The sequence below is a fragment of the Crocodylus porosus genome, unplaced genomic scaffold (assembly GCF_001723895.1).
Source record: "Crocodylus porosus isolate Cpor-Errol unplaced genomic scaffold, CroPor_comp1, whole genome shotgun sequence".
In the NCBI taxonomy this organism is placed as follows: Eukaryota; Metazoa; Chordata; order Crocodylia; family Crocodylidae; genus Crocodylus; species Crocodylus porosus.
In genome coordinates this window covers 62,244,241-62,259,206 of record NW_017728950.1, presented here as the reverse complement: position 1 = coordinate 62,259,206, position 14,966 = coordinate 62,244,241, and the positions used below count along the sequence as shown (strand labels likewise).

The 14,966-nt window shown below is 39.9% G+C and overlaps 1 protein-coding gene across 2 annotated transcripts in view; it reads right to left on the bottom strand.

Moving 5' to 3' along the window:
* Positions 1 to 14,966, bottom strand: part of PIP5K1B (phosphatidylinositol-4-phosphate 5-kinase type 1 beta) — a 116,233-nt gene that overhangs the window by 85,207 nt on the left and 16,060 nt on the right. For both annotated transcript variants that reach the window (XM_019555158.1, XM_019555159.1), the window contains one exon: positions 9,880 to 10,010. In XM_019555158.1, the coding sequence (XP_019410703.1) occupies positions 9,880 to 10,010 (131 nt within the window). The remainder of the gene's footprint in view (positions 1 to 9,879; positions 10,011 to 14,966) is intronic.

Sequence of the window (14,966 nt, the reverse complement as noted above, 5' to 3'; positions counted from 1 at the left end):
AAACTCACAAGTTGGTCATACTTTTTTCCTAAGTGTATAACAATTTTGGTATATATTTGAAGCACTGAAAAGTGTCATTAGCAGCTCATGAAAGCCTGTTATTTTAAATGAACTCTGTTGTGGATTTTACTGTACATACATCACACCTGTAATATCAAATCAATTCCCTCTAAGTGGCTGTTGCTCCTAAAATGCACAGAAAAGGGAAATCACAAAACTGAACTTTTCCTTCCAGGAGACCCATAACATCCTTCTGCTCTCCTGTGCAATATAAAGTTTTGCTTCTACCTGGGATAAATTTTACAATCTTTGACTTCTCCATTGCCTGAAGAAGGGTGTTTAAGACTGAAAGCATGAAAAAAATAAAATAAAATGCAACTATCTAGTTGATCTAATAAAAGATATTGTTTCTTCCTCAAGAGTTTTGGATGCCTTTGCCTCTACACTGACATGGATACAGCCTATATTCATGAACCTATTTGGGATAAAATTTTCTAAGTTGGGTGCCAGCATCAAGCAAACTATTTTGAAAAGTTTTTAAGAACAAAGGGTTTTATCCATATTAAAAAAGTTTAGAACCTTTTCATGAAAAATGCTTGCCTCTGGGGATTTGGGAAAAAAAAGCTGTCGGGGGAGCTGTCCTGGTGGCAGGAACATATTTTTCATTGCTCTTGTGAAAAGACAGACAAGTCTGACTATGTTACAAGAGATTCTGAAAAAAATCTCTTTATATAAGTTCAGTATAGAGCTGTTAAAGCTGACAGCTAAGCTTTCTGCCTACATGGAGTAAGGACGTCAAGCTTGATCGCTTCCATGGGCTGGATCCAGATTGTGGGGTTCTTCGCAGGTCAGATGAAGACAGCAAGGAGCCTTGTGGGTTGGAGGCAGATATGGTTGTGGGGTGAGCAGTGGCAGAGGTGGCATTGGGGTTAACACAGCAGTTACTCACCTCCCTGTAGTGGGAAAGTCACAACGTGGTGGCAAAGAAAACTTGCACCACTGGTAGAACTGCTGTAACTTCATCAGGGCTGAAAAATGTGTAGTGGAATAGCTATTCCAGACTAGCTAGAGCAGTTTAGCTTATACAGGTTCCCCTTGCTTTATGTGGGTTCTGTATGTGCAAATTTGCTCTTATGTGATGACCCTTTGTATATCAAAAATTCATTACATGCAAGGTAAATTTACTCTTATGGTGATCAGTGTGGTGGAAGCCCAGAGTCAGCTGCTTTATGCAGCACATTGTAGGGATGATGCACACCAAAATAGTCTCCTGTGTGGATCTGTGCTCCCCGCTCATTGTCTGCAACATGATTTTCTGTAGTTGCCATCCCCTTTATGCCTTGTGCTTGTGTGTACTGTCTGCTGTTGGCAAGTACCAAAGTTCAAAAAGGGGTAGAAATAGGACTGGGATACAGTCGAGGTCTTGGAACATATCCCTGTTTGTTATATTGTAAAGTGGGGTCGCTTTACACGAATTTGAGTTCTACACTATGTTCCAGGAACACATGTACAGCAAAAAGCCAGGGAAACCTTACTGCTACAGCTATGCCAGGCAATTTCCATGTGAAGAAGAGCCCCAAGTCCCTGAAAGAGATGGATGGCATCGTTCTAAAACTTCCCCCTTCTTATTGCGAGTACGCAGAACAGCTAACTATACCACGCTGTTTCCATTAACTACACAGTTTTCACCTTCAGTGCCTAAGGGGAATGTTTTATAGGACTATAATACTGAGCTCAAGTGCAGAAGAACAAAGTTTGACAAACCCTGTAGTTTTCTTGGTCACAGCTGCAGGTAAAGGTAAGAAGGGTGTGTGTGTGTATGTATATCTATCGAGAGAGAGAGAGAGAGAGAGAGACCCTGTTAACTGCCTCTAAAAGCAGAAGTATTGTGATAAAGGAAGTCCTTCAGAAGTCCTGTGGCTAGAGATAAGAGGGTAAAAAAAGAACTGATAGGTGGGAGAAAAAAGGGAGCAGAAGCAAACACATTAATTCCCATGGCCAAAAACACTGATCTCCAAATCTAAAGCAAGGCACTTGATCTGTTTTTTACTTTCAAATTTGCAACTCTCAACAACAAACATTCATTTTTGATCAAACTGAATTTTTATACCTTTCCACTCTTTCCTGTATCATTTTTTAAAAATTTCAGGCTCTGATTCAGCAATTTTCAGGGCTGAAGTAACACATGAGAAGTGAATTACACACAAACTATTAATTCAGCCTAAAAAAAGATGTTTTGGGGGGAAATCTCTGTACCTGGCCAAGGGGTACCTTTCTCTACTCATCTTAAATACTTACTGTTCTACTAAGAAAGGGGAAATATGGGAGAATATACAAAGACAGAAAAGGAGCCAACCTGTCTATTCTATAACAGTTATATGGGCTAGGGACAGAAGATGCACATAAACTAGCTAAAGTGATCTGAAACTGGTTCAAACCTATAACAGAATAGAAGCTCAATGCATATAAACCAATTTCAAAATGGCTGAAAATGGTTTACGATATACCTGGTTGAATGTAGTATCAGACTTGACTTAACTGGGTGAAACCAGTTTATGAAACCTCTGTCCCAGATCCCTTCCAGGTTCAAGTTAAAGCACAATCCCCCAGAATCCCAGCATGCTTTTCAGCCTTGGGCTGGGCTGTGCTGTCTGCTCCAGAGAGAAGGGCTGGCCCCGCTCCTCTGCTCCCTAGCTGGAGCAGTGAGGGCTGACTGACCTCCCCCAGACAAATCCTGGCTGGAGTGTGCCGCCAGGGTGGGGCAGTTAAACACCCCTTCCCCTGCTCAAACCTACTGCTGGCTGCAACTGTGGACTACAAATCCCAGGGGCACCTGGAAGCAGGAAGAAGAAGTGATGAACAACCCTGTAGAGTGCTGCTACTGTAATTCTGGACTACAAATTCCAGAGACCTCAAGGGCATCAGGAAGAGGAAGCAAACACACATCCAGAGACCTGTGCTCTAGCACCCCCCTAGCTTCTGGCCTGAGCCACTGCAGGCATGTGGCTGCGTTTCCTGAATCAAAGGTAAATGTCTGCTCACTTCTGTTTCAGTTTAATCTGTGCAGCTTAGACTAACCTGCAAAGACTGAATTGATTCAGCCTCGGACTTTTTGACTGTCTGTGCCTAACCTTAGAGCTCTGGATAGGCAAAGAGTTCTATCATTAGCTTTGAATTTATCGGTGATCCTGGGCAAGTAAAATCTTTATCTAGGCTAAGATGCATTTAATTCTGGTATTAAAGAGATTGAGACTTCATCACAACTAGGGACCTACCAAAGTAGAGATTTTGTGATTTTTGCGGAAAGGTTCCATAAGAAAGCACAGGCTCTGTGGTTTTGGCAGGCTCCCTGAAAAAAATAAAAACCTTACCAAAACTAAAATGCTGGCTCTGTGTAGGAAGCCAGCAGCCCTTGTGGCTGCTGTGGCCCAGCCACACAGCCTGCCGGGAGGTGGGCTGCCAGCACAGCAAGAGCTGTCTGTCATGTGGTCCTGTTCATCATGCAAGGGCCATTTGTGGAGGCCCTACCCCTCTTCACTAACTAGTGGTAAGGGGTGGGATCGTAGGACAGACAGTCCTTGCAGCCAATCAGTGGTAAGAAGAGGGGCTACTGGGTCTCCTGGGCTAGAGGCATGGGAGGTTGCCACTGTCAGCCTACAAAAATGACTGTTGGCCCCACAATCTGCTGTGGGGCAGGGAGTGGCAGGTGGGGGTTAGGGTGGGGCAGACAGTACCCGGGGTGCCCTTTACTTACAAAAAGTGATCTTCACTATAAAAAGGTTGGAGACCACTGCTACAGAGCAAAGAAATCAATAATACTACTAGGTAGTACTGCAGCTGAGCAGCTCTGAGTCATAAAAACAGTACTTCTAAAAGTTAACTCATGACATAGAACTGGGTCCAAGAATACTAATAGCACTGAGCATGCATTATACTGTCCCCTCAATACCCTGAGATAAAGAGAAAAGTTCCTACATGTTGGAATAATGACAGAAACCAGTTAGGCTGCAGAGGACCTCTTCCACCTGACAGCTCAGCCATGATCATCACTGTTTCTGGAATAACTCCAGTGGTTCCAGCAGTGGGAAGAGAAGCTTTAGATTTGTACAGGGGCATTTGTAAAGTATGGGAAGGGACTATTTGTACTGGCTCCAAGGTTAGTTCCATACGATTCAAATAATGATCTGGCATCATGTGCCAGGCCAGTTGCCTTAAGCACAAGGCAAAACTAACATACGTTTCTATCAAAGAAGTCCACTACCATTTCAGCTAACACACACTTTGGTTCTGAATCAATTATTGCACTGGACCCCCTTGATACATCACAGTTTGTCCCTCAAAAAAAAAAAAAAAAAAAAAAAAGCATGTTGTAAACTTTGGTTTGGGTAGCCCAGCACAAACAAGAGCTCTGGCTGTCTTGCAGCATCCTAAAGATAAAAATGGAAGTTTCACTAATGAGTAGAGGCAATTTAAGTAGCTTTCGATCCCTTCAGAGATGTTGTTGCCAACAAAAAACGATGTTTTAAGCCAGTGGTTTTCAGCTTGTCATTTCCAGACCCCTGGGCGTCTGCAGACTATGTCTAAAGGGTCCACAAAAGAGGACTATGATCAATCAAAAGTATGCAAATTCCCACAACTTACAATTCAAAGGGACCTGCACTTCCATTCAAAATTACCAAAGCAGCCCACAGATGAAAAAGGCAAAAAAACACTGCTTTAAGCAATTTATAACTATTCATTGTGGAAAGACATGACTACTCATTAAAACTGACTGTCTGGAACAAACATGTAACTCACAGTGGCACTGAATCAGATGCACATTAGTTTCATCAGCATAACTATTAAATAATTGCATTGCAATCTGTGGCATTATTCCTTATCCACAGCAGCGTAACCCAGCAGAATTTGGTTCATTATGCTTTACCTAACTCTAACCTAATCATTTTACCCTTTTTGCCCTTCCATCCTTTTTGGATCATGAGTCTCTGACCGTTGGTATCCTATGCTAATGTGTTTTGCTATGGTTACTAAACCAGCATACAGATGGTACAAAAGTTTACTTGACAGGTGAAGAACTATGCCAGGATTATTTCTTTTCTGATATTGATTATCATAAAATCACAGAAAATTAGGGTTGGAAGAGACCTCAGCTGGTTATCTAGTTTAGCCCCCTACTCAGAGCAAGACCACTGCTAACCTATATCATCCCAGCCAAGGTTTTGTCCACCCAGTCTTAAAAAACTCCAAGGATTAATCGTATACATAATTGTGAGCTATTTTTCTTGTTTTGTTCTTACATGATACTGTAACCAGTATGATATTTGATTTAAGTGCATTTGAAGTAGGCTGGGCTCATTCTAGCATCACCATTATAACAATGACTACTGCTATCAGGATATAGCACCTAAGATACACATGGATGAAACAAGTGGCATCCCACTTCTTTGTTTCTATTGCTTCTGTCAGGTCTGGGTGCAAAGAAGAGGACAGTAAGTACATCAGGACAGGCAGTGAAGATAAAAAAAAAATGGCTGTTGTGAACTGAACATGTATGATATGTATATATCAATCATTTTCTCACATATGACATGCACTCCTCCCCTGAAAATTAGGCCCCCAAAATTGTGTTGTATGTATTAAATGAGGAAGCTGTTTTCTGTGCTGAAAAAGCAGCGCTCCTGGAGACACTGCATGCCATGCAGCTGCCAAAATGGTTGCTGCTTGCATCTGGCTCAGCAAGTTGAAAAGGCAGTGCTGTGTTACAGCCAGTTATCTATGCCTCTCAAAAAATCTTGCTTTCTACATTCTGCCTTGCAAAAAAACAAGGTGCATTTGGGGCATGTTGTATACAAGAACATATGGTTATAAATACCCACTTTACCACTCTACATAGGGATGCAGCTAAATAACTGTGGAGCCCGAAACTAGAACAGAATATGGCTGGCTTATAAGTTAAGCAGATTTTTTTCATTATAAGCCCATATATTTTCTCATGTCATTTCTGTTGTCTCGGCTTCATTAGTAGAGTAATTTAAATATCTGTTAAACAGACCTCTGCTTAATATTTCTCTGTAATGTTGACTGTTCCTCGATTTTTGTATGCTCTATTTCAGTACATGTTCCTTCTGCCTTGAGCAAAACTCCAACTACCATTTTTATCCCAGTTGAAGTTGACAGTCTACATATTGTCATGCCTCAGAAATAAACCTACATTACACCTTCATGAGTCAGGGGGAGGCTCACCATTCAAGACAGTGATAGAAATGAGTGTCCTTTATCATTATTCAGGGATTTGGAATTTATCACACTCGTGCCATTCATACTCATTAGTTCCATTTTAGAAAGATTTGATAAATATGCAAATTGCACCAAGACAGAACCAAACTTCCCATCTACTAGACGCACTAAATGCACAGACATTGCAGACTCAGTGGTTGTTTTTAACAGACTGAGATGGATAAGCTACTTCTGATTCTAATAGAGGGAGAATGTTATCAACAAGTACTCTTTGCAGAAAGAGCCTTTGTTTCAGTCAAGATGACTCACTGTATAACGTGCTTTTGCTTACTGGCTAGCTGTATTAGAGGTCAAGTCAAATTACTTGTTGCCCCTGGCTATAGCTTGCCTTTATTATATATATTTCCTTGTCCTATATTTCTGGATGACTGGGCAGGACGATGATACTACAGCTTTTAACAATAAACTGTGTCAGTACACATAAGATGTTCCTCCTGGCTGCATTCCCAATCTAAAAGAAAAGAAACCTGTCCTCTCTCCCTACCCTCAGAGAAACACAGGAAAAATGTTACTTGCTAGTATGTATGTAGGCTGGTTTCCTATCGGCTAAAATGAAACATATTACAACTTTCAAAACACTACGTCCTGATTTGACTTTATATATAGGCTGAAAGAGAGAGAGGGCTTGGAGACTGGATTCTTCCACTTACAATTTTAGCTTTAAAAATGTCTCTGGAGTAGGGTTTTTTTGTATTGTTTTTTGAGTAGGAAGGTTGGGGGTAAGTTTCATTTGCTATTGAGAATTCAGAGGTTTTTACAGAAAGGCAACATAATCAATAGAAATCTTCATGTCTGTTTGTCCTCACAACACTCTCATTCAAGGATAGCTGTTACTGTATTTTGTTTTTTAGAACAGGGAAATTTTATTATACTTAAGAACACAGGCATGATAAGTAGTTTCTTGTGGTCTGAAAAATTTCTTGCTGACACATGAAAAACATTTGTGTTTGGTGTATGTCCTAATCTAAAATACGGAACACAGAAAAAGTAGATACAAAATTTATGGTAGATAGCAACAGAATTAACTTGTTTCACTGCAAAAACTACAGTATCTTGTGTAAGGACTGGATTTTTTTTCCCAGGCAGTAGTTTAACTTATTGTCTTTCCCTAAAGAAAAATCACAGATTAATTTATTCCCAGGTCTCTTTCTTCCAAAATGGAGTTACATCAAATAAAATCAACTCTTACAACAACTTCCTTTTTTTTTTTTTAAAAAAAAAGGAAGTTATGTCTGTTATCCTAGACATTATTTTATTGTTATGGCATTTAAATAATTTCTAGGAATGTAGCTCTTCAGAAAGATCTTGTGGGGTTACATGCATATTCTATGTGGGCCAAACTCTGAACTTCAATATGTACTCAACTAGGTAAGCAGGCCTGAATTCTGTAAGTGTTGAATATCCAAGCTGCTCCCACTGAAATAGAAAGTATTAAGTATGCAGCACTTCTAAGAATCAGAAAAAGTCTTGTCTGTCAATTTACGAACCTAAATTTAGAATCCTGTTTTTAAAAATCTCAACCTATACTGTTCTCATCTTTTTCATATATATATGAAAAAGGTACACACACACACACACACACACACACACGTATGTAATATAGTTCAACAGAACCAATAGATCAAAGGAGGTGATGTTCCCTCTCTATGTGGCATTGGTCAGGTCGCAGTTGGAGTACTGGGTCCAGTTTTGGGCACCGCACTTCAAGAGGCACGGGGAGAATCTAGAGAGGGTCCAGAGCAGGCCACTCGAATGATTAGTGGCCTCCGTGCAAGACCCTATATAGGGAGGTTGAGGGATCTGGATCTCTTCAACCTTCACAAGAGACAGCTGAGGGGTGAACTTGTAGCCGCCTATAAGTTTATCAAGGGAGGACAACAGAGAATCGGAGATCCGCTATTTACCAGGGCACCCCTAGAAGTAACTAGGAATAATGGGTACAAACTAGTGGAGAGTAGATTCAGGTTAGACATTAGGAGGAAATTTTTCAGAGTAAATGTAGCCAGAATCTGGAACGGGCTGCCAAGGGGTAGTCTCACCTAACTTGGAGGTCTTCAAGAGGAAGCTAGATAGACACCTGGCTGGGGTTGTATGACCTCAGTGCTCTTTCCTGCCTGGGGCAGTGGGTTGGACACGATGATCCTTTGTGGTCCCTTCCAACTCTACAATCTATGAATGTGTACAAATGCTTAATTATATACATATTTACATATAAAGTATATGCATGTATACATGCACATTTTACATAACTGCTTGGAAAAAATTATAGGGCATTATATACAAAGTTTTTATATCACTGGCATCTGAGCTATCTTCGAGTTCCTTCATTAAGATGAATGTGTTTCTACAACACTGTCCCTTAAACAGGGCTGTAAGAATATATGCATCTGTCTGTGTTCAAATACCGAAAGCTGTCCCCAGTGGGAGAAAGGTTGATTTACAGTTTCAATGTATAAATAGATTCTGTCTATAAACCTACAGGTAAGTTAATAAGTTTCTACGTTGCTCCCATCACTATATAGCCTGATGTTCTCATATATTATTATTCTTCCCAATATTGTGGCAAGATGCAAGTATTATTATCATCTTCCTATTAAAGATGGAAAACAAGGCATAAAGATATTAAAATCCACAAAGGTATTTATGATACTAAATCACTAGGCACCTACCTCCCATGGTTATTACTTGGAGTTAGAACCTTAAATACTTTTGTGGGCCAGTACCTGACTTATCAAAGGTTACAGAGGTGCCGGGGCAGAGGGTCTGAACTAGATGCTGAATTTCAGTATAATGTCTTGAACATGTGGATACCACCTGCAGAGCTGACTACATACAACAATTAGTTTCAGCTGTGGCCTTAGTTAATACAAAAGGTATGTGTAGTCTTTGGTTCTCATTTTCAGACAAATTACAAACTCTACACTTCTAGTTCAAATAGGCTCATAATCTTATCACTATTTTTTTATAAATGGGGGTCTACTTAATTCACAGTTTTGTGTTTTTTGCGGAAACCACGAAAAATGGCATTGCCCACAATTGCTAGGAAATATGGCACTGGCCATGATTTCCCATTAAATTAACTTAAAAATCCCCAGCGTTTAATTCATATAATACTCTGTTTTAGGAAGTCACAATGCTTACTGCAATACAAAGACAACGTGACAATCACTTCAGCAATAGAGTAATGATTGAGCATTACTGTCTCCTAGTGATGTAGACTAAGTGAAGGCATCAGTCAGTGAAGTAAAAATGTTGCAGCACTATCTTTTAAGGAGGTATACAAGGAATCTTCTATTATATTATACAGTATCTGCCTCTCTACCAAGCAGCGGTGAGTGGTAGGGCCACCAGGAAATGCATGTGAAATCCACTCTTCATGCCACGGCCGAGCCACAAAAATTGCTTTGTCTCTGCTTGCTAAGTAGACCCCTAGTTATAAATATCCTCTCTTCAGGCAACCATTGTGGTTCTGCTGCATCAAGCCTATTATGATCATGTTTTAGTATAAGAATTATTTTGAAAAGAAAAATTATCTAGCAAATAAAAGCATAAAACTCTTTAATTATATAAGATTGCTCTTACCTGGGTAGAAACACACTTTCCACTACATAGAAGTCTTGCATAAGTACATCTCTGTCTGGTTTAGATGTGAGGTTACCTACTGTGTATCCTATTCCCAGCTGAATCGCTCCTTTAATAGCAGAGGATGCAGTCTGCAAAGAAAATAAACACTTCAATGTCAGTTTGCTATAACTGGATTCTTGTTCTTTATCATGAATATAATTTGTGCATAGCATTTAAATTGTTTTATAAAGGGTGATTTCTATCCAACCTTACTTTCTTGGCTTGGGAAGCAGAAAAGAAATGAACTTGCAACTGAAGCTGACTGTTTCTCACGATGTAAAGGAATCCTGTGGTGTATACGAAGTCTCAGAAAATTTAGCATAATTCATAACTGATATTGGTTGAGATGACAAAAAACTGACCAAGGGATTTAGACACTAAGTTTCTATTGATTTCTAATTGCACTTGGTAACCCAATCCCTTCAACAGCTTGGAAATATCACCTGTAAACTTCTGGGGAAAGCTCTTATAAATTCTAAGGGATTACATGCATGTGCAAATTTACACAGCTGATCTTTTAAGTATAGATTATTAATATAAATATATGCCTTTTATAACATGAGTGAGGTATTAAGAATAGAAAAAACAATCAGTTTAATCCCACTGATCACCAAGAGTGTTCACTTCCATTTCTTCAGTACATATTTCATAATTGCTACAAAAAAATAAATAAATAAATATCGGCACGAACACCAACCACCACTGTGCTAGTTTTAAATTCCAGAGTAAAAAAAACCTGTTTTATTTGTCATAAGTTCACTACTAAGCATTTTTGTTGCTACCAAGTACCCAATTTTGATTAGACCATAGTGTACGAGGTGCTGTACATGAACAACCACCCTTCCTTACAGTAAATAGTTTGTCACTCTACAGCTAGTCCTATCTGTAGAGCTGGGGTGGTAGAACTGAGTCTCTAGCAAGAATCCCAGCTTAGAAAAGTTTGTTAAGAAATGATGGAGCAAGGAAGTACATCAAACAACCAGTAGGACGTGTGAGAAAAGGATAACAGTAAAGAGAGCCCTAGGTTAAACAGACCAGCTAAGTGCATAATTCACAGGTTCCAGCAAACAGGGAGATTATGACAGCAAAAGACAGCATTTTACATTCGAGTAAAATATTACTGCAGATTTGGGAAAGCATCTGAACCAGCACATTTTCACTGAAACAGCTGGAGTTACAAAAAAAGACATGAGAAGTGAACTAAGATCTAGCACAACTGCAGACACTGTAGTGACTGGTTACCATATTTTTCAAGGAGAAATGATGTAGTGACATGTACCTCAAATAATTACGACTACATGCCAGGCAGATTTTGCACATACACAATAGCTTATAACAAGCGATTTGGTGGGAACAAGAAACACAGCCCTTCTTGAAGTGCTACTTTGATTTTTAGAAAAGATTTGGCTCATGCGTTAAGAAGATTCCTGCTTCTCTTTCCTTGAAAGGCTTCTATTCATGAATGATTAATGACCTGCACAGGCACGAATTATGTAACTCTGATTAATTTGGTATTCATCCAGTCAGGCAGATTTTTGGTACACAAATGACCACACACATAGTAAATGGGCACAGAGAGGTAGAGGCTGAAAAGGTGACAGATAACAAGAAGCTGCAGCCGATAAACAAGAGCTGCATTTTTGTTCATTTTAGGTAAGTCAGGCAGAAAAGTGACAGGAAGCCTAAAAGAACATTGACCAAGCCAACTGGGTCATACTTTGGGAACAGGAGTCGTTTCTAAAGGGAAAAAATTACCAAGAACATGTATAGCCCCAGGAAGAAGTTCTTTAGCCTTTTCATGGCATGATCACACCTTAATAGAAAGGTTGTCTCCTAGATGACCTTTATTCCCATTCATGACTGTAAAGTGGAACTGTTCTCCACTTTCAATCAAACAACATCACTTTAGCAATCATAGCAATCACTTAAATTGAGAAATAATACTGGGAGAGCATCTACTGCGTTTTCTGACCTTTTAAAAGTAATTTGTAGCATCTAGAAATCAGACACTATAACCAGCCAAGATTAAAGATTTACGTGCATTTTTACATGGAATCTCTCACAGAAACCATTTATTCCAGTTTAAAAATATGTATGTTTCTGGTCTTATGAACTGAATTTTAGGGGAGGCATAGACGAAGATGATAAGCAGACCATTTAACAGTTTTTCTCCAAGCCTAAAGGTGAACCAAGAGGAGTGGGTCCCTATGCTGTTATTGCAAAAATATATTTCCTGGAGCTCAAAGGCCCTAAACGGGAACAAGAAAATTCCACTCCCCCCTTGCATTTTTTCCAACTGCATTTTTATACTCTTTACAGTATCTCAAGGTAACTCCACAAAACACAATCTGGTTTTTAACAAGTCTGTTTTATTTTTGAATTTCTCCTGAAAGACCCTACTACTCTAGAGACAGCAATACAGCTCAGCAGCCTCCTACGCCAAGATTTCTCTTTGAGAGATTGAAATTGATTTTTCTTCATTTTAGCCTCATGTGAAGATTCATGGATTTGATAAACTTGTATCAACACATTTTTAGGGCATCATTAAATGGCAAAGTGAGAACAATCAGTAGGATCAACACTGATTATGTACTGTTTCATAATATAAAGTTCACAAACTAATTGACTTCTTATCCTGTGTGGGACTGCATACAAGGTCCTAATATTTGATGCTTGATAAATGAATCATGTGCTTTCAAAAAACAATCACGATCTGATAATGGAAACTGGAAAGGTATTTTGAAGAGTGAGGGGAGTGGGGAGTTATTTTTTGTTGAAAAAACAACAAACAGGAAAAATATGTCATATTTTAGCACAAAGTACTATAGAATAATATACATATTTTCCCATCTCCAAGAAAAATATTACAGTTAAAAGCTTCTAAGTAGTTTTGTGGCTTTTTTACACCAAATGCTAAAATATAACATTCTTAGAAATGCGTACATTTTTCATGTTAATTACAGCGAAAGGTGGTTACTGAATAGGAAGTTTGCTACACTGACAAAAGGGTTATGTTAATGCCATGCCACAGTTAAACTAATGCATCTTTTTACAGCCCCCAGCAGGGACATTAGAAAGGAAGACATGAAAGAAGTTCCTGCATCCAGGGAAGCTAAGAAACTGCTCCTACACTGCTCCCCTTGGAGAGCCCAGTGTCCCCAAGTGTGCGGGGGCATGGATAGATCTCCTTCTATCCACCCCACTGGATGGCATCAGTCCGATGTGGGGCAAGGGAAAAGCTGCATTCTCCGAGGGGTGTTGCCCTTGGGTACACAGACTTGCTTCACACAGAGTTCCAGCCAAAATCCCATCTTTCAGGTAAAATTCCTCATGAAGCAACTTCAGACCATCTCCCCCATGGCAATGTGCCTATGCCTTAAGCCCGAGACTGTGTCCAACTAAGGTGTTTGGCCATATCAATGTGTATCTGGTTGTTAGATCAGCAAATTTTAAAACAACAATATTGGAGAGTGCTACACTGAGGTCATCAGTGTTTTTCTCAAGCCAGTTCTTTTTATTGCAAACTGTGACCCACCAGACCTGGGCTACTTCAGATTCCAAAGTTGTTGATTCCTGTCAAAAGGTGAAGTCAGTCCTGTTGTTCTACGTGTTTACATTGAAAACCAAACCTCCTCCATTCTTCCCCCCACCATGTACACAATGCCATTTTATCTTTGCTCTGGAACATGGAATTCTCTCTCTTTCTGACATAAATAATTATAAATCATGACATATACACTGAATATATCTTCTTATAAAATATACATCCTCATTATAAGCATGTCCTCACTAAAGACTGCATAGGAAAAATGTACAAGTCATCCTGATGAAAGACTACAGAATAGAAGAAACTATCATAAAAGATACAGCTTTGAACTTATGGGTGCTTTATCAACAGGGAAAGTGTTTCCCCATGTATTACTATTTCAACACGTAGTAAATAGGACTGGTCTTCTCTACTTTATCAAGCTGAAAAACTGAAACTAGCTGATGTGCAAATAGTTTCTCAATGGTACTACAAACAAGATCTTAAATCCTTTCAAAGCAGGCACAGTCAGCACATGATCCCATGAATCAACAACTAGTATTGTAATGCTACTCATCAACCACAGATGTAGGCTTTCTATTCCAGTCTAGAACTATAGAATTTATCACAAGTACAGTAAGTAAAGGTGGGGTAATGGGGGCAGCAGCACCAGACATCTTTGTGGGAAGGTGGGAGGGGAGGACAAAAAGCCAATATTGCTCTGGATGTCACACAGTTGCCCTGGGCACAGAGGTGCCTGGCTATGCCTTTATCACATGCACGCACTACCTACCACTAATGCAGACAGAAGTTACTAAAAAATTTTATGTCACTTGCAAATCAAAGAAAGTGATTCTTCCACTCTTTTCAGCACTGGCAATGCCTGACCTGGAGTATGCTGTTCAGTTTGGGTCCCCACACTTCAAGAAAGATGTGGAGGGATTGGAAAAAATCTAACAGAGAACAAAAATGATCAGAGGCCTGGGAAGCATGAATTATAAGCATAGATCCTGGTTATCTCTGTTTAAAAACCCCATGTTCTCTGATCAAAAACATGAAAATCCATGTTTTTCCACAATTAAAATGAAACACCACTACATACATAGGTATCAGTTGAACATAATGTTTATTGATATATTTACAATTTAAAAGCAATTTGGAAGCTTATTGTGCCTCAATCATTATTCTTATATAATAAAGGGCATAGTCCATCTGTCTGTCTATCCATAATGCTCTTGGAGCACTCTGCTTGGTTAGCGAAACAACCAATCAGACTGCAGAGCGTCACGATGGGGGGGATGGAGGGAAAAGAGCAGGGGGGCTAGGCCAGTACCGCTGACTTCGCCCCCCACCCCCAGTCCTCAGAGGTGGCAGAGCACTGCTACAACAGCAGGGACAGAACAGTGGGGAGACAGAGGAGATGAAGGGGCAAGCTTCTCTTCCCCCCCCCGGGCTCACGGGAGATGGCAGCGGCGTGAGACTGTGGGTGGTTGCACTCCATCCCTGCCCACCTCCCCCC